This window comes from Cyprinus carpio, chromosome A2 (assembly GCF_018340385.1).
Source record: "Cyprinus carpio isolate SPL01 chromosome A2, ASM1834038v1, whole genome shotgun sequence".
Taxonomy (NCBI): Eukaryota; Metazoa; Chordata; class Actinopteri; order Cypriniformes; family Cyprinidae; genus Cyprinus; species Cyprinus carpio.
The window spans coordinates 17,071,135-17,097,366 of NC_056573.1; the positions used below are offsets into that span (position 1 = coordinate 17,071,135).

The 26,232-nt window shown below is 34.6% G+C and overlaps 2 protein-coding genes across 5 annotated transcripts in view; both read left to right on the forward strand.

The window, feature by feature from the left end:
- Nucleotides 1-6,209, forward strand: part of cop1 (COP1 E3 ubiquitin ligase) — a 10,741-nt gene extending 4,532 nt beyond the window's left edge. The window contains exons 10-20 of the mRNA XM_042775942.1: nt 1-87; nt 212-347; nt 1,805-1,948; nt 2,051-2,159; nt 2,640-2,721; nt 2,810-2,926; nt 3,015-3,132; nt 3,534-3,658; nt 3,888-4,048; nt 4,770-4,814; nt 5,002-6,209. The exon at nt 1-87 is cut by the window's left edge and continues 28 nt beyond it. Coding sequence (XP_042631876.1) covers nt 1-87; nt 212-347; nt 1,805-1,948; nt 2,051-2,159; nt 2,640-2,721; nt 2,810-2,926; nt 3,015-3,132; nt 3,534-3,658; nt 3,888-4,048; nt 4,770-4,814; nt 5,002-5,019 — 1,142 coding nt within the window. The 3' untranslated portion in view covers nt 5,020-6,209. The remainder of the gene's footprint in view (nt 88-211; nt 348-1,804; nt 1,949-2,050; nt 2,160-2,639; nt 2,722-2,809; nt 2,927-3,014; nt 3,133-3,533; nt 3,659-3,887; nt 4,049-4,769; nt 4,815-5,001) is intronic.
- The window catches only part of astn1 (astrotactin 1), a 584,917-nt gene that overhangs the window by 259,382 nt on the left and 299,303 nt on the right, over nt 1-26,232 (forward strand). The gene's annotated exons all lie outside the window — the stretch shown is intronic.

A 26,232-nucleotide genomic window follows, 5' to 3' on the forward strand; every position in this document is an offset into this window, starting at 1 on the left:
CTCTGGCGTCACGACGAAAGAGACTGACGGCACACTTTGAGGATCTGGAACAGTGTTATTTCTCCAATAGGATGTCTCGAATAACGGGTTGGTTGATTCAGAGCGATATATATATTGTGTATCTGTTCATACAAAGTATTAGTATATTTGTTTATACAAATCTTTTAAAAAAATCTGCTATATTCAACACAGTTGCTTTTCTCATTAATAGATGACAGCAGGACTGTTAACCAACTGGATGATTTCATGGAGTGTCTATCAAAATTTACCCGTTACAACTCTGTGAGGCCTCTGGCCACCCTATCTTACGCTAGTGACCTCTATAATGGCTCCAGTATTGTGTCCAGGTAAGGCTGCAAAATCTAAATTGAAGTTCAGACCACACTTTAGTCTTGGTTCAGTTCCATTCTTGAAGTAACCAGCAGAGGGTAGTATTGTATTACTGAATAACATTACAGATATTGACTGTGAATTTTGAGTAACATCTATTAAAAAAAATTAAATGGAATTGTGGCCAGCTTTATATATATATATATAATTGCTCATGAATCTCATCCCTGTTCCATTAAATATGATCAGTTACAACTAAATGTCCGAATGTGTATATTTAACTGTGTATTCTCATTAATAAGTTAGTAATTACACATTTAATTCTGATAAAACTTGAGAACACATTAACAGTAGTTTTTTCAGAAATTGAACTACAGGTCTCGCTGTATGCTTATTGCGGGGTTTGATGACAAGATGCCTTTTTTTCATTAGAGTAGTGATGAAAACTTTGAGGTGTGTAAGATATATAAATTTATTTGTTTTTGTTGAAAGAAATTAATACTTTATATAGCAAGACTGCATTATATTCATATTTGATCAAAAATGACAGTAAAGACATTTATAATGCTATTAAAGATTTTTTTATCTATGTTTAACTTCCTATTCATCAAAGAATCCTGAAAAAAAGCAAAAAAAAAAAAAAAAAAAAAAAAGCTGCACTGATTTCAGCATATTAAAATTATTTCTAAAAGATCATGTGATACCGAAGACTGGAGTAATCACTGCTGAAATTTCAGCTTTGCCATTACAGGAAAAATTACATTTTAACATAATATTATTAATATTAATATAGAAATAATATTTCACTGTACTACTTTTTACTGTATTTTTTATTAAATAAATGCAGTCTTGCTGAGCAGAAGAGACTTCTTCCAAAAACATTAAAAAAACAAAAACAAAAAATCCTCAGTTTTGAACAGTAGAGTATATTTTATTCGATGCTTAGTCTTTTCCTTTTATCACATTAGGTTCAGACTTTAAGCTCTCGGCTAAGTTTAAAGAATTTTTTTTATAGTTTCAATAGTGCAGGAAACATGATCTGAATGTTTTAGAATGGTTTCTTCTGCATCAGTGAAAGAAGGCAGACGATTCCAAATGTCATGAAAATCATTTGGTTTAGTTCTCAATTCTGTTAATTGGGTTTACAAATATAATCATTGGCTCAAACCAACCATTATTTCGATGTTTTATGTAATGTTCAGATACAGTATATTACACCAATTCTCAACCAGCCAAAGAACCTCGCTTGGCTAGTAGAAAAAAACCATCAGCACATTTCATCACACCATAATTTTTCAGACATACTTATATCTGATCACCTAAGTGTCTGAGAGGCTGTTTGGATGCATTACAACTCTTGTCTCTTTCAGTGTCTGTGTTTGAGTGGAAGTAGAGCAGATAATGAGCATGCACAGTCAGGAGAACCCGCTGTGCTAACACTTGTTCTGTCTCATCTCTTTCCCTTCTTTTGCAGCATTGAGTTTGACCGCGACTGTGATTACTTTGCCATTGCCGGTGTCACTAAGAAAATTAAAGTGTTTGAGTATGGCACTGTGATCCAGGATGCTGTGGACATTCATTATCCTGTCAACGAGATGACATGTAACTCTAAAATTAGGTATAAAGAGTGTGAGAAATCAGGGGCTGGCCTGAATGTTCTTAGTGGATTATGCAGCAGTACAAGAGAATTCACATTTTCTTCTGTCTTGTCTTTTTCCAGCTGTATCAGCTGGAGTAGCTACCACAAAAATCTGTTAGCGAGCAGCGACTATGAGGGGACTGTCATTCTTTGGGATGGGTTCACGGGACAGAGGTCAAAGGTCTACCAGGTATCCTTATGTGTCAGACAGTGCCAGATGACATTCATTACTCTTAAACCCCTTTCAGTAGGACAGCAATTTTTAAAATGTTCCTTCTTAACTCACAGACTTCTACAGACCCACTTAACATCTATGTATGATAATAAATACAATATAAAAAAAGAGATATCTTTAGAAACATAAGTGTTTTTACTGTGACTTTTAATCAATTTAATGCATCCTTGCTCAATAAAAGTTAATTTGTATAAAAAAATGCTGTTCATTATGTATGAAAATTGTAAAGTTTAACTTACTAAATGAAACATTTGAAAAATAGAGTTAAATATTTGAAAAAAACTATATTCACTGGATAAGTTGTTGCAGCACAAATATACATTACATTCAGACTGGGGTTAAGTTGGAATTTAATATGTACATTTGTGAATACATTGCAGTTCCTTTAGACTTAATCTAAGTTGGACTCTGACTTGCAAAAATAAATTTCCACAGGAGCATGAGAAGCGGTGTTGGAGTGTTGATTTCAACCTTATGGACCCCAAGCTATTAGCATCAGGATCAGATGATGCAAAAGGTATTTCTGCAACTGAAATGTTTTCCGATCGAGTTATTTGAGTTTAGGATTTGATAAATACTTAAGAATGAATTCTGTTTTTCCCCAGTTAAGTTGTGGTCCACCAACCTGGACAATTCAGTAGCCAGCATTGAAGCGAAGGCCAATGTATGCTGTGTCAAGTTCAGTCCATCCTCTCGATATCACCTTGCCTTTGGTTGTGCAGGTGCATAATTCATTTGAATCGACCTATTAAAAGTTTTACTTCCCGCTAAAATCGTTAAACTTTTCAATTCATTCTAAATCATTTCCAGACCACTGTGTGCACTACTATGACCTGAGAAACACTAAGCAGCCCATCATGGTTTTCAAAGGCCACAGGAAAGCAGTGTCCTATGCCAAATTTGTCAATGGAGAAGAGATTGTGTCTGCGTATGTATACACAATTTTATTGTGCTTTTTATCCTGTATCAATGGAAAATGTCTTGAGTGTAAAAGTCAGTGGAAAGAAGTTAATGTGTAATAATTTGTGTAATATGGGTAAAACAGTTCTTGGAAAAAAACAACTTATGGTACAATTTTTAGTACTGTATTGCTGTATCACGTTACTTAACCTAAACAAAACACCAGCTATTGGAACAATATCAGCTTACGGTGTTATAAAAATATTGGTTATCAAATCATCCTAGAATTTTCTTACATTTGCATCCCTATTCAAATAAAACCATGATCCAATCTGCAGCATTAGAAATCTGAACCATTACACCACCAATTACAAACGACTCTTGAGTTGAAAACCAAACATCTAAGTTCAATTGTAACATCCCTTACAGATCAACAGACAGCCAGCTGAAACTCTGGAACGTGAACAAGCCGCATTGTTTGCGCTCCTTTAAAGGCCACATCAACGAGAAGAACTTTGTGGGTCTGGCATCTAATGGAGACTATGTAGCATGTGGTGAGTGGCACTATGCAAAATTGGTTAAAAGGTTTGCTTTTTGCCACAAAAACTATTTCAGACTGGTGATAATGCTGTTTGATTAAACTTCCTCTGATCTTTCAAATCAATGAAGGGTTTATTATTAAGTGAAAAGGGAAATAAAACCAACTTTTGCATTGTAATGTTTATCTGGTTAAAAAATATATTTTAAAACTCCTCAATAATGCTTTCACTTTATACACCACAGGAAGTGAAAACAACTCACTGTACTTGTACTACAAGGGGCTCTCCAAGACGCTATTAACTTTCAAGTTTGACACTGTGAAGAGTGTCCTGGACAAGGACAAGAAAGAGGACGACACCAATGAGTTTGTCAGTGCAGTGTGCTGGCGCGCTCTACCTGATGGGGTATGATTCAGTCTTATCTCACTCACATTTGACATGATAAATCACTCTTCTAAAACCAGCAGTAGGACAAGAAGGGCCATGGGGGCACATGGGGACAGTCAAACTGAACTCCTTGGTACATTAAGGACAAGTAATGGCAGGGTAGCAAAGGACAGTGGGTTGGGAGAAGCTTGGTGTATGTCCGCTTTCAGAATTTCATTTTTATTGTTATTTTAGATTTTTTTCTATTTGTTATATAATTTTTTTTTTTTTTTTTTTATTGTGTTTTGTTTTTATTGTTGTATGTTGTTAGTAATTATGGATCCCCAAAGAGTTAATATTTAATAAAAGTAATTGTGAACAAGCCTAACCAGCTCAGAAATATTAGAAAATGAAACGTGTGGATTCATGTTTTGCATGCTTTATTAAACATTAGCTCTGCTTCCAGATCCCTTGTGTATTATGTACCTTTCATACTTGCCATTTTCAGAGAAAAAATCGATAATAATTGTGTGGTGACCAAGCTGAATTTCTGCTTAGTGTCTTGGTCTTAATTAGTTGCCTTTCTCATCCTTACATAAATTACGTAGAAATAAAATGTCAAGGCCTTTTTGTGAAAGTATAACAGTAATGAAACACATTACTGTTTTTGAGTCTGGAATGACCTGGGCGGTTTAGGCCAAACAAACACAGGCGAGTAGACTGTCAAACTAAATATTGTTCTCTCTGTTCTGATTCTCAGGAGTCAAATGTGTTGATTGCAGCCAACAGTCAAGGAACAATCAAGGTGAGTTCTACTCTAAAACAATAAATAGCCACACAAAGGTCAATGTTTATTACAGAGAGCTGTTTTATATTACTAAAAGCAGGAGGATCTGTCCTGCTGTAGTCACATTCGCTCAGCTGTTCAATATTTCAAATCTCAAAACCCCAAATTAAATCGCACTACAAATGTTTTTTTTCCATTTCTAAAGGTACTTGAGCTGGTCTGAAGGTCTACTTGTATCTGTCGTCAGAACCTACTAAAGTTTCTTCACCGCTGTTGCTTCACTGGTTGGTTGGTTGGTTGATGGAAGAGCGCTGAAGCTGGGCGGAACTGAAGCAAACATTTCCCAGGAAACAACAAGCAGAACTGGTTTTTATCAGCATTATATTTGTAAAAGACTCGATCATTCTGCGTCGTCATACTATCGCTGTATGTGAAATGTTGAGATGGGGACCTGTTTGTGCTGACAGGGAGATGAGCACGAATGCCTCTTTTTGAATAAAGTTGTTGAATAAAGGTATTAATAAGTTATTGGTGAATAACTGAACATCTTTAAATGTGGAGGGGAAGACACATGCTCAAACGAAATTCGTTTTAAACCTTTACTAGAGGTTATTCTGGCCAGAACAAGAGCTACGAGACATTTAAGGCCAAAGCACAAGACCATAACACAATTAAATACTTTTAGTTCTATAAATTAGCCCTCTTTGAGCCTGTTGTATCCATTCACTTGTTTGTTTTGTTTTTTGATACACTCTGTCTTTTTATCCATAAGATATGTGTAAGCTTTGGCATATGGTGGCGATGGTCTCCCTGAATTAAATTACAGGACCTTTTTTAGCTTTTCTGTTGTTTAAGTGGACATGCTTATATCAAGGATATTTTAAGTATACAAGATGTACTCTTAATTTGGTATTTACCACATTTTGAAATGATTTAATTGTAAATCCCAGGAAGTCCTGTACTCATCAGACAACCTTTGCATGAGATTCTTTCCAGTTTTTTTCAAGATCTGATATTTTGCTGTCTTTCAGCGATTCCTGACAGAAGTGCTTTAAGGTTGAATTTGCAGGCATTGACAGTTCATTATAAAGCCCAGGGCTCTTTTTTGTGGTCACAATTTTTTTGGACAAACTGACTAAATTATAACTCATCAAAGGTTTAATGACACTATGTATATTTCATTGGGATTATTTAACACCACCCATAACATTGCTGCTCTTTTCTCTTTGAGTTCTTGTACAAGTGTTATTTATTTGAATAATTTATAGAAATTATGTGAACATTGGGCCCATAATAGGCTTTAGGTTTCAAGCTTTATTCGTAAGTCCTCTGTTGCATCACAGTAATTCTGTTTATTTACTCATTTTAACACATTAATTTGAATGAATAAATGATTTTTTTTTTCTTTGGTTATATAATGTGTTCATCTTTCTGACTAAAATGGATTTTAAAAAAATGGCTTTCTCTATTGGAGTAAATTGATATGTTGTGTTATTTATTCAAATTTGATCTCGTTCTACATTATGTGCATCATTTAGAGTGTATTATTAGAGAATACAAGAAGGTTCGATACAAAAAAGATTTTCATCAGGATAATTTTACTGCACAGCTGTCTCATGTTTTACATTAGTGTCCTGACTGTATAATTTTAACAGTGACATGATTAGAAGATCTCTGCATTTTCAGTTATTATAAGTTTGGGTTGCATATTCAGTACATCTTTTTCATGTCCTAAAATTTTGGATAAAATATGAAACTCAAAAATTTGTAAAGATGCAAATCATATTTGCTTTCATCGCAATAGTACAATAACAACAACCATCATTTTTGCCATTTATGTGATTTATTAATGCTTTTTTTTTTTAACAATTTATTATTTATAAGAAATATTCCAGGTTTTACTTTCTTTCCTGGAGTATTTCAGCCCTTGGTAGTGCAAATAAAGCAAACAATCAACTATGGGTGGCAAGGCAATGTCAAAAGATCTCCAGGATAAGTTGTGGACAGCCACAGGTCAGGAGATTGATATAAAAAAAATGTCAAAGCCTTTATCAATGCCTGTAAGCACAGTGAAGTCTATTATTAAGTGGAAGGTACGGACCCTCCCTGGATCAGGATGTCACTCCAAATTGGATGAAAGAGCCAGGAGGAAACTGGTCAGAGAGGAGAGGCTAGCAAGAGGCCTACAGCAACTCTGAAGCAGTTGCAGGTATTTATGAGATCTGTCATTGTGTGCATGAGACAACAATATTACAAATTCTCCACAAATGTGGCTTGTATGGGAGGGTTGAAAAAAGAAAAATAAACTCAAGAAAGTCCACATCCAGTCCAAACTGAGCTTTGTCAAAACACACCTTGAAGATACTGAGGCAGATTAGACTAAAATTGAATTATTTGGCTTCAACACCAAATTCAATTCAATTAAATTCAAGTTTATTTGTATAGTGCTTTTAAAAATACAAATTGTTGCAAAGCAACTTTACAGAAAATTAAGTTTCTACAATATTTAGTAGTAGCTTATCAGTGATGACTGACATAATGATATGTCTACAGCTATGTCTGGTAATAATCCAATAGAGCTCACCATCCAAATAACAGCATTGGATGGGGCAAAATACCGTCAAATTCTTGAGGATGGTATGATGAATTGTGTTAGAAAGTTGTCATTGGGAAGAAGGTTTACCTTCCAACATGACAATGAGCCAAAGTACACAGCAAAACTGACCACACAGTGGTTGACGGAGAAAAAGGTGAATGTCCTTGCATGGCCTATTCAGAGCCCAGACTTAAAAGCCCACTGAAAATCTGTGGAATGACTTGAAGACTGCAGTCCACAAATGCTCACCATCAAATTTAACTGAACTTGAGCAGTTCTACAAAAAAGAGTGGACAAATATTGCAAAGTCTAGATGTGCAAAGTTAGACAGAGAAAGATCTCAGACTAAAGACTGTAATTAAAGCAAAAGGTGGTTCAACAAAATACTGACACGAGGTGATCCTTTTTCCAACTCAGTGATTCAGTCTATTATTAGTAATATAATATTCAAGATTCTTTGATGGTTTGTCATTGATTGTTTGTCTCACTTTAAACCTTCTATCCTGTCTGATAAAAATTAGACATAAATCAGAATGATGATGTCCAAATATTAAAAGGTGTTCAGAAAAATGGCAAAACTAACTTCTAGGTGACACCATCATGTAAGCAAACTCTCAATTCCTCACTGAGCAATGGCTTACTCTTTTTTCCATCCTGTTCAGTTTTAGGTTTGTTTGTTTGTTTGTTTGTTTGTTTGTTTATAGAGCCTGAACCATAACTTAAGTATGGTGTACCATTTTATAGAAATATTATCTTACATTACCAAACAAGTATGTGTGTATATATATATATATATATATATATATATATATATATATATATATATATATATATATATATATAGATTGAATTAATATATTTCATTATAAATGTTGATGTTTAATTCATTGTGTTATTTGCCATTTTTTGTGAAATTTACTAACAATTTTAGTGTTTTTTTTTCTTCTTCTTCTTCTCAGTGTCTGTGTTTTCAGGTCAATGACCTAGAGCATAAAGGAGGAAACAAAGAAGATGAGAAAAGAAAGTGAGTATTCAGTAATGGCCCAGAGCCCAGACTTGAGTCCAGCTGAAAATAGATATTACCTGAAAATTATTCTGTATGGGCACTCTCTGTCTAAATTGGCAGCTGAAGCAAATTTGCTTTGATGAATGTGCCACGATTCCACGGTCTAAAACATACCATAGAAGACTTCTGGCTTTAACAGTTTAACTGACACTGTACAAGTAGAAATTCATTTTATAAATGAGAATTAATTAATTCTTGATTTTTTTCTTCTTCTTTTTGATTTTTTATTCATGAATGTGTTAAAGCTCAAGGGAGAATAAATTATTTAATAAATTGCATTAAAATCTCAGACATAAGAAACTTTGACAAACTGAGAAAAATAAGATATCAAGTCAGAGATATAATGTCAGATTATAAAGTCACATTTTGGGATACATTCAGACTGAGATAGAAGGGCAGTTTGTGGCATTGTCACATTTTAGATATAAAGTGAAAAAAGAAAAAAAAGATATAAAATCTAATTTTGAGGAATACAGTGGGAATGTAACATATAGTTACTTTCAAAATATAAAGTCACTTTTTGAAATATCTCATTTTGAGAAATACAATCAGATTGTAACTTTAAGTCACAGAATAAAGTCAAATCTTAAAGGTCAAGTTTAATAAGATATCGATCAGATTAGTGTTTGTACAGTTTTTCTCTTTTTTTTTCTTACAAGTTATGTTCATTGCCTATACCTCAGCTGGCAGACCAGTATAAATACCTTGAACATAAATGCTTCTCATGCAAAGTGCATGAATCTTATATAACTTACAGTCAGTCATATAGTGCTCCATAGGTGCTTTTTAAATCCTCCCTTTTAACTTCAGCTCTTGTGTTGTTCTCTTCTAAGTTAACAGCTTCTTTTATATGTAGTCTCCCTGGGAAGACCCGAGGTTTTAGGGCTCTCTTAAGGTTGCTTTGATGTGGAGGTTTAGCGAGGAAGTCTCCAGTACTCTCACAGTCAGACCACATCATTAGTGCACAGCTCAGAGGAAGCCAAAGAAGAGGAACAGGAAGCTTCCTGAGAGACATGGAGAAATCTTTGTAGATTCAGCCACTGGTGTCCAAGTTAGTGTCCTAGTTAGTTCTATTTCATTCTTTTCATTCTATTGCACAGGAAAGCTCATTACTGGATAACATTGAATTAACTAGCACACAAAGGATGTATAGAAATTCAGTTCTCAGCATTTCTATCAAGCGATCGATATGGACCACCTGTGTGGCTTGTTCCTCTCCAAAATATAGATTATTAAAGAAGGAAAAGTTCTATCTGTTTCAAACTTTTCCCTATTTAATGCTAGTCAATTTATTAAGAGTCGCCAAATGCTAATTCTTGTTTTATATAAGTAATCTAGAGAAACTAATGATATAACATAAAGGTCCATCAAATCAGGAATTTAACCTTGCATAGCTCCAAGAAGCTTTCTTGCTTTCTCAAGACTAAAGCCATTAAATGTTCATGCTAGCTGTAGTCATGAATGCTAAACAATGGTCTAATTTAGGAGCGGTGTTCCATGAAGCTCTGTACAACAGTTCATAAATTGCAAACATAAAAATGCCCGTCAGTCTGAATGGAAGGAAGATTGAATCTCATGCCTGAGAGCATCACAATAAGAATACAAAGAATCCGGACAACAAGAAGATGCCTCCCTCCTTTATCTCCGACAAGCAGAACAAAGACAAAACAATATAAGGTGCTAGCAGACTAGTTAAAGTCAAAGGCAATTCTCTGTTGTTTTAAGGTGGTTAGTCGCAACTGTTCGAAATGATGTATGTGCAAATACAGTTGCTGAATTTCCACTACCATTCAAAAGTTTGAGGTCAGTACGATTCCTTTTGTTTTAAAAGAATTTCAAAAACATTAAAATATTAAATTAATCAAAAGTCACAGTAAGGACTAAATATTGTTTCAACCTAGCTAACATGGGACATTGCCAGGAGAACTCTCGCTAACATTCTGCCAAAGTTTTTCTTGGATGTCTGTCTGTCGTGTTTTATTTTATTTATTTTTTTATTTATTTATTACGTTTTAATGACTAAACTTACTATTTGTTTCAGAAGATCAAGACAACATTCAGAAGTAATGTGTCCGTAATGTTTGCATTGCATAATGCTGAAATGGAATGTTCCCTTAATGTTTGTATTTTGTTGTTGTTGTTGTTGTTGTTGTTGTTGTTGTTGTTGGCTGGTAAAATAACTATTTCTAGTAAATATTATTCTTTTGAACTTCCTATTCATCAAATATTTCTGAACAAAAAAAAGTATCATGGTTTTCACAAAAGTACTAAGCAGCACAACTTTTTCATCATTTATAATAATAAGGTATGTTACTTAAACACCAAATCAGCATATTCGGATGATTTCTGATGGATCATGTGACACTGAAAACTGAAGTAATGGAAAACAAAATTGAAAAATATTTCAATACAATTACAATACTGCTGTTTCAATGTCATTTTCATCAAATAAATGCAGCCTTGGTGAGCATAAGAGACTTCTTTCAAAAATATTACCAAGCCAAAACTTTTGAACAGTAGTGCATGATAAAAAGGTTAAATGTGTAAATCTCGCAGATGCAGAATTTATCCAGAAAAAAATAAATAAATAAAAATCCTCTGTTCTGAGAGTGAGCTCAATTAGCCCCCCTGTGCATGAGCTGTGATTTTCCACAGCAACATTATTGCTTGACTGTGCAGTTCTGTAGCTCAATAACTTTCCTATGCTCTAGGGTTTGTGATCCAATTTGCATCTGATATCATATTTACATTGAAATATGCAAACATGAAATGTATGTGTATGTTCTAATTTACATAATTTACATATTCATACTGTATACTGCATGTATATATTTGCATAAGCTCTATGAACAGCAATCAGTGGAAACATCACAACTATATGTATTTATTTAGGTTCAAAACCATTGGCAATAATATATATATATATATATATATATATATATATATATATATATATATATATATATATATATATATATATATATATATATATATATATATATATATATAGGGCTGGGCAAGTTAACACATTATTATCACGTTAACACATTAATTAATCAACGCCAACAATTATTTTATCACGCATACACACAGTTTTTTATTATCATTATTATTTTGAAAGCCCATTGCTCACTGGCTCTGAATATACATACAGACAAACCATTGGTCACAGGAGGGGTGCGATGTTTATCAGTATTGGCTTGGGTTGGGCGTCATCACGCCTCTCAACCAATAAGAGCATTTGCGGTGGGCCTAAAGACTGCTGTATCGCTCACATGAATGGTGTTGTCGATTTGTGCTACCCTCTCAGATTTTCCTACCTCACTAAAGCTAAGCAGGCCAGAGCCTGGTCAGTACACTGGTGGGAGACAATTTGTGAAAATGTAGCTTGCTGCTGGAGCTAGTTTTAGTCTGGCCAGCAGGGGGATGCTCATTCCCTTACTTGTATGGGTACAAAAGTCTTAGTATAACGAATTGGACTTTAGAATGTAAAACAAAGCAACCTTCTGATAAAGCGTGAGAATGGCACCTGCAAAGGAGCGTTGTTCAGACGATTATTTCCCCAGCGTAATCATGAATTGGATCTCATTGTTTAAGATGGTAGCGCATCCTGATGGCCGTATTGAGCTTGTCAGGATGTGCTACCCCTCCATTAGAACAGATTTATCAAGGCACAGAGTTCAAATTCACCTGTTGCATGCAGTATCCCAAGTCTGGTTCCTCACTAAAGCTAATCAGGCCAGAGCCTGGTCCCTAATAGGATGGTAGACTTTTTGAAAAAAAGCATCTCTGCTGCTGCATTTACCTTTATTCCAGCCAGAAGGGGGCGCTCATTCCCTGACATGTATGGGAGCAAAAGTCCTATTATGATGATGCAGAATTCAGACTGCAAAAAAAAAAAAAAAAAAAAAAAAAAAACAACCTTATGATGAAGCATTAAACCGGCCCCTTTAAAAAGGAGGGTCCTTCAGATGAGGCATTAAACTGGCCTCCTGACATTCTTTTGTCATTAGTTCCCAAACTTAATCATGAATTTGACCTCATTATTTAAGCTGGTAGCGCATCCTGATGGCCGTAATGATCTTGTCAGGATGCGCTACCCCTCTATTAGAACAGCTTTATTAAGCTAAAGACAGCTAGTGTGTCTGTTGTGTGCAGTAGCCAGTATAAGGTTCTTCATTAAAGCTAAGCAGTCTAGAGCCTGGTCTCTACATGAATGATAGACCTTTTAAGTATTATTAGTCTGCTGCTGCATTTAGTTTTATTCCGACCAGCACGGGGCGCTCATTCCTTGATCATCTTTCATCTCTTTGTTATGTAGCTACATGGCTACTATAGCACTTTCCCATCAGAATATGTAAAGTTATACTGTGCTCAGTGTCAGTGGTAATGGTTTTATTAATCAGTTTTCATGAAGTAATTCTTTATGGTAATGCTATGACACAGCCTATGCTGAATGACATCAGTTCTATTGCATTTTGGGGATTCTTTTTTAAATTATGTCTTAAAACTGTCACCAAATGGAATTAAAAATAAGGTTTCCTGAAGATTCCACAATCTGCCATTATTTGGACATACAATTAGTCCCACCGCCAAAATCATAGTATTGGTTGTGCCAGTGTTAAAGTTGGAATATACTACATGCCTTTTAAAATCTGAACACATAAAAAGTGATGTTAATACAAGGATTTCCCTGGTACTTTAAAAAAAATTGAATCATAGACTGGATGTGAATTTTCTATGAAACTGATTGCTCAAAGTTTGCAGACTGTCTCATCCAGACTGCAAAACGGGACAAAAATCTGGACAAATTTCATGTAGTTAATTCCAGTCTTTATTCAAACAAACTAAACTAGACCACAGAGCCACAGTGTTCACATTTTTGTGGAAATCAGTGAATGATTTTGTGGAAACCTTCAAATGGTTTGTATATAGTTACCTCTGCATATTAAATAAATAAATAAATAAATACATTTTAAAATCATGGAGATATTCTGAACACAAACTGAGTCTTAAAAAACAAAAAATAAAACATGTCCAGTGAGCTTTAAACATCCTGCAGACTCACACAGCAGTACAAAATAAAATAAAACACATCAAGATGTGTTGAAATAAAACACATTCTAACCCTTTAAACTTGCGATCCCTCTAAACTAGATACTGAATCTAATCTGTGAGTCCTGCGGCAGTTCTTGGGAAAATGCATGATCTCAACAAGCCCCGTATCAGAGAAGAGATTTAAATTATGCCATGCTGACTGAAGGTACAGGCAGACCATGATCAATACACTTTTTTTTCATTGTTTCACATGCGGTTCTGCCAATGCCAATAATCCAATTACAGGCTGCAGTCACAGATACACTTTGACAAAGGAAAATAGCCAGAGAGAAACTGAGTGGGAGAGAGTGTCACACTAACTTAACTCGCATATGGGCTTTGACAGAGTCCGATTAATTAACACCTCGGTTTCATCACAGGTCTGGTAATGTAGAATCCGTGTCTTAAAATGGCACGAATTCTAATCCTTTGTAAATCAACAGAGTTGATAAAAATCTGTGATTCAGTGTTTTGTGAGAGAGTGCTGAATAGAGGCCAGCCACCAATCATCTACTCCAATCATGTGAAAGCAAACTGAGCAGAGATGCTATTACATTCAACAGAGACAAAGGAGTATAAGAAGAAATGTCAATTAATCACTCAGTCAGGTTGGGACAGGAGCTGTGATATTAAAGGCAGACAGGAAAGAAAACAATTCATTCAGCACATCCAAAAAAAAAAAAAGAGCATTTTTAAAACATACTACCATCTAATATTTTAAATGCCTGTCAATGGAGAAAGATGCCCTTGCTCATGATGAATGACCCATTATAGCAACTGACTAATAAAAAAATTAATTACTGCCATCTAATGTTCAAGAGCAATGAATTGAGGTTTTGCAATGGATGACAAAAGAACATACCATTGAGTTCACAGATATATGGAGTGATGTGTCATCATTTGGCTATGTACTGTAAGAATGGCAGTTACTTATGGTGCACATGCGTGCAGTTATATTGTCCATCATAAAATACAAAGTTCCAAATTTTTTTTAATGATAGATCCATTCCTTATTTTGATGAAAATCCAGACATAAGCAGCGTTATGAGATAAGAGTCAAACCAATCACTCAGATAACGTTTTTGAGAGGGATCCCTGCAAACAAGCCTGCACCGGCCCTTTATGGGCCCACTTAGGTCTGGCCTAAGGGCCCCCAGCAGGCTGCCAGCGCAGGGCCTCTAAGATTTTGCTCATTGGCAAAACGTTGGCCCCTTAGTACTGGCCCTGCATGGGTAGCCCTCATTTAGCCCACACTATTAATCTACATAAGGGGGTTCCTAACCAGGTCCTGATCAAACACAACTGAACCAACTAATTAGGATCTGAAGGAGCACTTGATAATTACAGACAGGTTTGTTTAATCAGGGTTGGAACTGAACTCTGTAGGAAGGTAGGTTTTGAGGAACAGGATGCACCCCTGATCTATAACAATACATCTGTTTCACTTTAAATACTTTTCAGCTACTATAACTTAAGTCTTTGGGAAAAACAGTTATTATACATCTGAAATGGATGCAGTCACCACGTAACTAATGTCTATATTGTCAAAAATGTACAGTAGTCAATGGGATTACAAATCAATGGATTTATTAAATACAAAATAGAAAACATTTAATTCAGGTTAATACAGCTACATATAGCCAAAAATGTTAATACACAAAAGTAAAAAAACAAAACAAAAAAAAGCAATGTAAGATTGTAGGTTTTTGTCATGTGAAAGCTAATGTGTGTGAAAGTCTTATCTATAGTGCATCAATTTCCAAACACTGTCCGTAGCTGATGTTGACTGATAGCAAATGAATAATCCAACCTCTTGTAATGAAAACACACCACAGCTCACAAACAACAGACTCTCCCTAACCAGGAACAATCAAAAATAATCCAGACTATGGTCTCATGTAAAAAAAAAAAAACTTTAAATTTGGTGTGTTCTTTGGTGTGTTCTGGCCTTAGCCCACTGTGCCCACATAAAGCCAGTGTAGCATTTGTACCAATCAGACAAACAACTATTTGTTATATTTAACAAATAATATCTAACGCCCCTCATCTAACCAAAGGGTCTATGGGTCCTTCCCATGAAATGCAACTATCACCTCAAAAAAGGCAGAACAGGCCTCTGGTTCCATAGCAACCAAAGGCACACTATCTAATAACACTATTTTTATGGCTCCCAGGAATGTGGCAAAGCAACTCTTAACTCAAGTCTTTCAAAAACAGACACATAATGCCCATAAAAAAGGGACTCTTCTCTTATTCATAGAAAAACCTTTCTTTGAATGAACACACATATACTTCAGGGCATTGTGTATGCTGTTACTGTTCTTGTATATTTATGTGTACTGTGTACGTTTTATGTATACTTATGATAGATCACTAGTTAATATAACCTCATCTATATGATGTTTGGTATCTATGAGTTCATATTTTCATGATCTAAATGAGAGTGTATATTATATGTTGATACCTATGCAACGCATTAGTTTTATAAGAATCTTAGAGATTCTTCTCTTGAACCCCCCAATCTAATTTCATATGCAAGACACCATACTAGAGACAAAGAGTTGTAAAACTTCCCTCCAAAAGGTACCATTCCTCATTGGCTCACTCAAATCCTGAGGGTGGGACATTGTCACCATATAAAGATCACTGATCACTGGATCAGAGCGTTTTTTTGTTTGTTTTTTTTTTTTTTTTTTTTTTTTTTTTACTTGACAGCTGACAAGTATGTCAAGTAAATACTTACAGCGGATCTAGTTATGACTGATTATTCATATTTCCCCTTTGAGCTGATTACACCAGCATGGGCCCCACAAGGACATGTTTGCAGGGATGACATCACAATGTGTATTTACCTATAAATATGTACTATATATTGAAATGAGTATTAATTTATATTCATGCATCCAGGATACTAGAGTAGATCCATCATCCCTGCAACCCTACGAAAGATAAACTGTTTGGAAAATGGATGGATGGTTAAACCGTCATACTCAAAACTCCTGTAATCAGTGATAAATGACTATTGTTAATGTTTATGAAAATAAATGATTCGTATACCTAAAACAACTGTGTCTTCCTAACCGTTACTTAACGCATAATCATGATAAATGCATTGTAACAATCACGTAACATGTCTGCTTTATATGAGCAAACAACTGCCAAGAACAACTCCTTAAGTAAATGTTGTTATGTCCTGTGACATAATTTGTACTGTTCTGGGGTCAGTCAAGAGTTTTTGTATTTTCTCTCTTTTTTGTTGTCTTTTTGTTATTCTTATTTTTCCCTGTGTTAGGTAAGTTTTAAAATTTAAAACTGAGTTAGATACTGTTTTGTTTGTTATCTTGGCTATGCCCCCTCCTGGGACTTTTTGTTTTGTTCCTGTTATTCCTTTATGTAATAAATCAAATTGTTGTGGATCTTTTAGTGGTTGGTAGTGTTCTTTAGGGCTGGGACTGGGATGAGAGGCTCCATGTGGACTTTCCTTTCATTTTGTTACGTATTCCCCTAGATTAATTATAAAACGGGAATGTAACAATTTAAACAACATAGATTCAGCTTTTTTTAATGCCTGTTTGTGTATTGCATTTAAAATTTAAGCAATGCAATGAGTCAAAGCATGGCAGCATGCGCAAGTTTTCCTTCATTTTTTTGTTAAGTGGTATTTTGATGTACACGTGTTCCCTGTGTGGTTTGCAGTGCCTTTCAGACTGATCATAAATCCTCCATGTGATTTAAAATCAGAAACACTTTAGAATACTGTACTAAAGTACTAAATGTAGCTATTCATTATTGAATAACTACATAAGAACATAAGTGTAACCCAATATTAGCAGTCTAGTAACTAACATTAATGAATTAGTCAATAAAAGTGCTTAATCTAATGTGGTAGTTCACTATTAGTTAATCAGGAACTACTATTTTTTTTTGCCATACCTCCCCAAGAACTACTAAGAACTACTGTTAACAGGTTAATAATAAATTTGAATAATGCATAATGTATAATTAATTCTAAAGTGAACGTCATGGTAAACCACTAGTAATGACTCAGGTATTACCAAATCTTCAGAAATTCCTCAGAAAGAATTACTAATTACTTCCATCATTATTCTAATGTGAATAACACGATAACTCTGAAATCATTGTAAGCTTTTGAGGTTTTTGCAAGGTTCTGGATAGTAATTCCTTTTGCTAGATTTGGTAACACTTGAGTCATTACTAGTGGGTTACCGCAATCTTCACTTTAGAATAACGATCCAAATAATTAGTAATTCCTTTAAAAGGATGCAGTAATACTTGAGCTATTACTACCCATGCTTTTCAACTTTCAACTGAGCACTATCACTTCCTATATGTTAATCAGAGTTTATTGTTAGTTAATAATAGTTACTAGAATGTTATTAGTGCATTAGTTATTTGTTCCTGTGTAGTTATTCCTTAACAACAGAACAGTATTCTAAAGTGTCAACAAAATCTGTTGAACAGCCTGTGAAGTTCACTTCTCAGGTCACCATCAGACAATTAGAACACACACACATAGAATGTGTAATAAAGGTGTGCAGTCACACTCCTGGAAATCTACCTTCCTGCAGATTTTAGTATCAACCCTGCACACCTGCCTGTAATTTTCATGCGAACCCACAGGCTTTGATTAGCTGCTTCAGGTGTATTTGATTAGAACTGGAATTAAACTCTGCAGGATGGTCGATCTCCAGCAGCAGGATTTTGGCATGGCTGGTATAGTTGGACACTCATTAAAATGTTATTTTTAATACAATGTTCTTCACAGAACATGCAAAGAGATTCTTCACCAATTAATATAAAGGTGATTATAATGCAGCTCAGATGCTATTCTCATAGTCTCTCAATTAAAACATGAAAGCAAATAGGCAGTAATTCCTTTAAGGTTGACAAAGGACCCAGCGCTAGATGCTGAGGGACCTATAATTTTGCTTTCAAGACCTTTCACCTTTTCTTCTGCTATGAATGTCACTAGTAAAACTATGTGTTTTAATAAGTTCTGAATAAAGTACAGATCCAGTTTAATTAGAATAAAGTACATTTTAAAATATATTAATACATTAATAGAAAACAGTTATTTAAAATGGTAATTGTACACATTTCCCAATATTACTGTTTTTAATTCATCATTCTATATTTCCTATAAAGTTACGGACTCATTTTTTATCAGTGAAAAATGGATACATTAGTTTGAGACTCATTCATGGAAATAGTGTATTTTATGCATAATCTTTCAAAAGTCCTCAGGTCACATTATGGCAACAGAATTAGCTTAAATTAAATATTGCTTAAACCAAGTATTTGATCAGCAGGTAGGTTTTTCTTTGCCCTACCCTAACACTGTAGTCAACAGCATTACTGGAAAAAATCTTGCTGAGTAGGAGAGTTCTGCACAAAGAGGCGATCAGGTAAATGAGCTACCGGCTGGCAGTGTGGGTGTCGCTACTCAACAGACGGAACGTTTGATTGAGAGGCTGCAATTATTCAGAGAGAAAGGCAATGTGCACAGCCCAGGTAATATTATGAGCCGTTTCATAAAACCAGCCATATTGCTGTACAAAAGTGTCCTCAAGCTGATGAAATCACACTGTGGTTGTTATGCATTTTGCTAACTGTTGTCTTCCAGAGGCTATTTGTGAATGATGCATGGGTCTTACGTCACCTAGTGCCATTCAGACTTCAAAGCTCTTCAGTTCCGCACCAAATCACTGTCAACACTGCAATTCTTTACAGGAACACCCACTTGAAGCAAATTAAAATGAGAAAGGGTAGATCTCTGGGTCAAAGCACATGCTTCATGTAGAGTCTACATGTAAAGACACATATAGATTGCAGCTGGCTCATTGTCTTTTATGCTAGATATTTCACATGGATCTTATACTTAGAAATATAACACAACACAATGTGTACAATTAACCTAAGACACCCATATTCAGGAACTTGCTTTGCTGTTCTTGTTGCAGTCAGTCTCTCTGACCTACAAATCAAAATTACTACTCACTTCCCACTTATAATTACCCACACATGGGTATGCAAATGCATCTCCCACAATGTGCAAGTGGATTGTTAGCAAAATACCAGTGCTGATTCACTTGCTGTTGTATAGTATACTCTGTTGAAATGGAAAATGCATTCAGGTATATACAGTATTTATATAAATCGGTTAGGGAGAGGATGAAAAGTAACACTTTGATTTTTGCTTATCATTTCAGCCTACTGGTAATTTTATGACACTTAAATTTCAGTTGAAACATTCACAGGTTATGATGCACAGACCTCATATTCATATTATCAGGCTATGGTTACACCGAGCAAGTTAGACAGAAAGGCTGATAAACTACATATTTTAATAATTTCTTATACTAAATCAGGCCAAAAAGAAAAGAAAAAAAAATCTAATCATTTATGATTACATTTTTTTATAAACCAAAAAATGAAATGGGGAAAAAGTACACAAGGAAGTATTACACATTTGATTTATCCTCCCATACCTGATATGACTAGGGCATTGTGCATTAACTTATTACCATGCATTAAAATGATCCCTCCTCTCAGTTATTCTGAGGATAACCATTGTTCAGTGATGCCAGTTAATTCATTTGAGTGTTTCTTCGTTGCAGTGTACTAAAACCATTTATCTTAATGTTACTGTATAAACTATGCCTCAACAATATGATTCTCTATTTGCTGAACACAGAAATAATTGACATAATAACAGAGTAAACTTTCACCTGAACTATGAACAGATACTCTTTGTGTATCTTCACTGTTGTTTGCCATTTGCAGAAAAAGCTAAACCTTTGTCTGATGTAACATCTTCCCTCAGGCTGTCCGGCTGGCAAGCATTTCTCTGCACTGGATGTTCATCATACTCTTTTTTGATGATCACCAGGTGTTTTTCTTCTGGTTTAAAAATGAAACACATACATTTGTTGGATTCAGTAGAGATTATGATCTGTTTTAATAGCTTGGTCTCTTTAACAGTTGAAAATTCTATTTAACACTAAAGGGCTGGGTTAATTATTAGTGACAATCTTCATTCGACTGATTGATTCTTAAAATACCAATAGCTGTCTGAAAATATACATTGTTTTCCATTCTGTAGACTTCACTGTTTTTTTTTTTTCCTTGAGAAAAATAGCCAATTCCTGACACAAGTGATTCTAAAGAGACGTGATTGGTTTGAGTTACTATAGAAGCCAGTTTATGCCACAGAATAAAAAATAAAAAAGTAATTGTGACTTTTTATCTCACAATTATGACTTTTTCTCACTTTTCTGGGAATTGTGAGATAAAAATGTTGAATTCAGAGGGAAAGAAAGGCACAATTGTGAGATGTTAACTTGGAATTGTTAGGGGAAAAAGTAAAAAAAATGCAAGCTTAAATCTCATTAATTTGTACTTTGTTCTGCCTATACATTAACACAGAGAGAATTTAATTCATACTGAAATACCCAAATGAATCAGAATTGAATTGGGAAATCTATATTGATACCCAGCCCTATTTACCAATAGATTAACAGTGAATGGGTTAAATCCTATGTGCTAGTTATTGATTTTATTTCCTCTGGACATTCAGTAACAGCAAAAATACTGTGGGCAGTTTGTGGTCATTTTAAAATGGTTGGTGGTTAAAAAAACATTACTGCAACATGATGTCTGGTAATTGCATTCAATTACATTAGGAGAATGTGATCCTTTGTGATGCAATATTAAGCACACAAATCGCGCAAGAGCTTGAGGCCATCAGGACCACTAATATTAAAGATTAGGTTGTCAGAAGACCCTTGAGGTCAGTTTGTTTGAGCTAACATGCTGAAAGGCTTACTTGAACACTCTTCATACATTCCCCAGCGTCAGTACAAAAACCTGATAGCAACTTTCTGTTGGCCTCTGGGTTATTTGGGGAAAAGAGCCGTTCTTTATTTTGGTTAAGACTTTCATAAGAGAATTCTCTATAGAAAGGAGTTTATTTTGCCATTCTGTTCTTGGCAACAGTCTTGTGTGCGCCTTTTCTAGATGGTATGTTTTGAAGTCATGTCATTTATCAACTGTAGTGCTGGAAAAAAGAGAGAGAGAGAAAGAAACACTTGTAGTGCAGTAACTTAGATCATCTCAACACAGATGAAGTATGTGGCCTTAATTATAATTAGCCCATCCGATGGACTTACAGCTTACCAAACTCATCATTTGAATACTACATGAAACAAATATTTAAATGCAACATCATGGATAAAAGCACTGGCAACCAAAGAATAGTTCTAAACAACAACAACAACAACAACAGCAACAAAAAAAAAAAAAAAAAAAAAAAAAAAAAAAAGGAAGGTTCAGCAGTGAGCTAAAAAATCAAAAGTGCATAAAACATGATTTTAGGTGTATTGCAGGGTTTAGTCTAATGGCCTATAGGGAGCAAAACGTGCATTCTAGCAAAATGCCAAAAAAAGTTCAATATCAACAGCATAAATAATCATGAAATGACACATTTCTCGGAGAAACAATCAAACACTTATCACACCTCACCACATTATATGACAACAAAACACTGCATTTAAAATTGCTAACAACAAAAGTGCCCTGCCTGGACTACTGGGAGTTGAATGTGAGAAACGATTTATGCTTTTGCTGTGTTAATGTTTTGTTTGCTTTGCTTATGCCATTGCATCAAGGTTAAAGACATGACTCCGAATATAGTAAAAATAATAACACATGTCTTTCGTCTTGATGTAAATTGCCTAAGCTTTCCTATTCATACAGTAGTTAGCTACACTGCTAGCTATTAACACAAATGAAATTGCTAGCTATAGTGAAGGTCTTTGAAAAGTAAATGTTTTTACTGTCATCAAATTACAAATGCTGTCATTTATTCTTGGCAAACACATTTAAAAATTCAATTAATGGAACTGCATCAAACTTGAGAACAAGTGTCACTGCTTGTAGAGAGTATTTACCACAAGTTATCACTTTTGAAAAGACCAACTTTGTTGGTAACCAGCATTCTGTTTTGGATGCCAGTCATGTGATGGTGGTATAACAACCAGGCAAAACACCAAAACAGTTAGAACAAGCCTAAAAAGCCTGCACTAAAATTCTTTCTGTTCATTCTTTTCATTCGACAGGGATGCCAATGGGTAGAAATTACCACCTGCTGTTTAAATACTTGCCATGTCTTGCCAGGCAGCTGGCTGAACTAATTAAACGGTCACAAATTTCACTTTACTCAAAATCATTTTACATCTTTATTTTATTATAATCCCACCAGAAACCAGGACATAAATGAACCCTTTTGCATTTGAATGGCACCACTGATTAATGTTGCATGCCACAGTCGCCATAGTCCAGCTGGCACTGCTGCAGAAAACCTCACTTAAACTCCCCATGATGCCCGGTAGCATTAAGTTCATTATCTCTTTAGCCCTCTATAACTGGCACTGTCCCAGCAGACATCTGAGAAGCTTTCTCCTGCCTCTCTGCATGCTCACTAAACAGCCAGCCATGTTACAGTCACGTTGACTGGATGCCCCAAAAGAGGTTGATCGATACTAGGCACCTTTGTCCCACTAAATGTCCTTCGATCAATACAAACTGTTTCATTACAAATGTTTCTGGGCTTGAAGAGATCCGCGGCTCAGGGGAAGTGGTTATGGCGTATAATGTGTTGCGGCTCTATTGGATTAATCTGAATGACGCTCAGCATCATTCTGCCATGCTATAGAAATGTATTTCTCATATACAGTAATTGAGTCTTGCAGACATTTGTGGTGCTTTAAAAGAGACATGGATACACTCGCTGAAGTAGTTTTGTATTTTTATTATTTGGTTATTTATATATATATATATATATATATATATATATGTATATATATATATATATATATATATATATATATTAATTTCTAAAACAGATGGCTACATGTTTGAATCACAGTATCAGCATACAGTGCTGTGAAGAAGTAAGTACACCCCATACATGCAGTTTTGTCCATTAACATATGTTGGCATATCAATACTGGAATGTTATTGGGATAGTATTTATAAGTGAGGGTGATATATTGTAATTTAACAAACAAACAAACAAACAAACAAACAAAACCTATACTCTTTTCACAGCTCTGTATCTTTTAAATATAAAAATATTTTGGGTGAGGGTGATATATTGTAATATATATATATATATATACACATTATGTATAAACACACACACATATTACCATTCAAAAGTCTGGTGTCAGTAAAGTTTTTGTTTTAAGTGTCTCTTATTTTCACCAGGACTGCAGTTATTTGATCAAAAAAAAATAAGAAAAAACAGTAATATTGGAAATTATTATCACAATTTAAAATAACTTTTAAAATATAATTTATTCCTATTATGGCAAAGCTGAATTTTCAGCAGCCATTACTCCAGCCTTTAATGCCTCAAGGAAATAATTCTGTTATGATGATTTGGTGCTCAGGAAACATTTGTTATTAATATCAATGCTCAAAACCATTGTTTAATGTTTGTGTGAAAACTTTATATTTCATTTAATGAGTCTTAATGTCTGCTGAAAAAAAGTACTAATTTCTTTACAGAAAAAAAAAACTTACTGACAAATTTGTGGTTTATCTATACTGTACATTTAAAACTGACAGTGCTGTGTTATATGTAAGTCAAATATTAAGTCAAAATTGCGTTTTTTTTTTCTCCATGAAAATCTATTTTTATCACTAGTTGTCAAGTTCAGGTCCACTTTTGTTAAATTTGATTTTAGAAAATGCATTAGATTTGAACCAAGTCTCAAATGAGCTAAAAAAAAAAAAAAAAAAAAAGGTTCTAGGCCAAGACATCTTACAGGATATGGAGAATCACTAAACTGACAAAAGCCTTGCCCCCACCCCCTCCTTTGGTCGTGTCTTATCACAACTAAATCAGCAAGTCAGCCACAAACACCACTGCTGGTTCACATGTACATGACTCCCCTCTCTATAACCTTGTATTTCTCTTTCATACCCATGAGGAAAAAAGCAATATAATTTCAGATCAGTAGGAGCTCACTGGCAAAAAAAAAAAAGGTAAACTAATTGGAAATTGTTTTGGCATAAGAATAAGGGATGCATCATCTCAGCGTGGCTGCAGTGATGCTCTCAGCCTCCTGTGGGGAATTCTATTGATGCTCTACATATAAAGAGACAAAAGGATGGAGCGGTTTAGGCTCTCAGATAGTTCTTCATGGTCGCCAGAGAGAATCACATGGCACATAAGCACACAGAGATGAAAGCAATCGAAAGCTGTCATGAAAATATAATTTTTGTGGTTCACTTAACCATGTAGGCCTACCTCAGGCAGCATTGTCAGCATGTATGTAATGCTGAGGTTTCTATAGTTACAGAAAGCCAAGGGTCTATGGGTATATGCTGTGATGAATCAAGGTGGTCAAAAGTTCAAGCTGAAATCCCAGTGTTTATGCACATGGACATTCTTAATCTAAGCTTCTCTCAGTCCACCCGAGCTGTGAGACTTCTCATTGTCAGCTCTGTGGAGATACATATATTAACATCTGAGTCTTTTAGCCTTTGAATAATAAATAATAAATGGTTTTAAATATTCCCCCTGGATCTAAACTCCACAGCATTGCTCATCCTACTCTAATGGTTTGTAAGAAGATGCAATAGTTGCTTGGGGAAATGTTTAACTCAGCGATGTCCTGATATCATCAGTTTATTCTGAGGTATTTATATAATTTGCATATAGATCATATTCGTTTTATTTGTGCTTTGACTATCCTTTATACAAAGGTGTCACTTTTCTTTATTTGCGCACATTTTCAATTTTTTACATTTCAACATTTCATTTGTTTTGTGTGTCTTTTTTTTTATGCTGAATATTATTGATGTATGTGGCAAAGATGTCTGGTTAACATCATCCTTGCCGAGACAGAGAATACATTAGTATATGAGCTTCTTAGTTTAGTCTTATGACATGCAAAACCTGCCTCCAAGCTCTGTTTAAAATTCAGTTTCTTAGCCATTCTCCTTTCATCAAGGGTTCAAGACAGTCACAGTACACTGACAATGATTTGTTCATCATCACAATTGTAATATGAAATTGTTTTCGCCCAGATACAATATAAATAAAATCATATTAAACTAGGCTTAAATGAATGTGAGAGACCAACAAGGGACGGAAAAAAACATAAACAATATATATCAGTAAGAATAAAATTATCAGATATATATATATATATATATATATATATATATATATATATATATATATATATATATATATATATATATATATATATATATATATATAAGGTTGCTTTACTATTTCGAAAGTTCTGATGCTGATTCGGGGCACTTATGCAGTCTAGCTGAATGACTTTTCCGTTAGAAAACACAAGTTACCAGATTATTATATTTAAAGTGGAATGGCTAATGATGCAAATTAAAACAGCCCACTCATCCAAATCAGGTCTACAAGCGGAGACTTTCAAAATGTTTAAAGAATGAAGCTTGCATAATTATATGTATAACACATTTAAGTGTAATTGTCATTTTAATTTGTAATGCCATCAGCTGTGAATGTGCAATTATTCAGAGCCCATTTCAGGAATAGATTAAACCCATTCTCGACTAAATTTCAACTCCAAGTCTCTATTGAAAATCCTTTTTAGGAG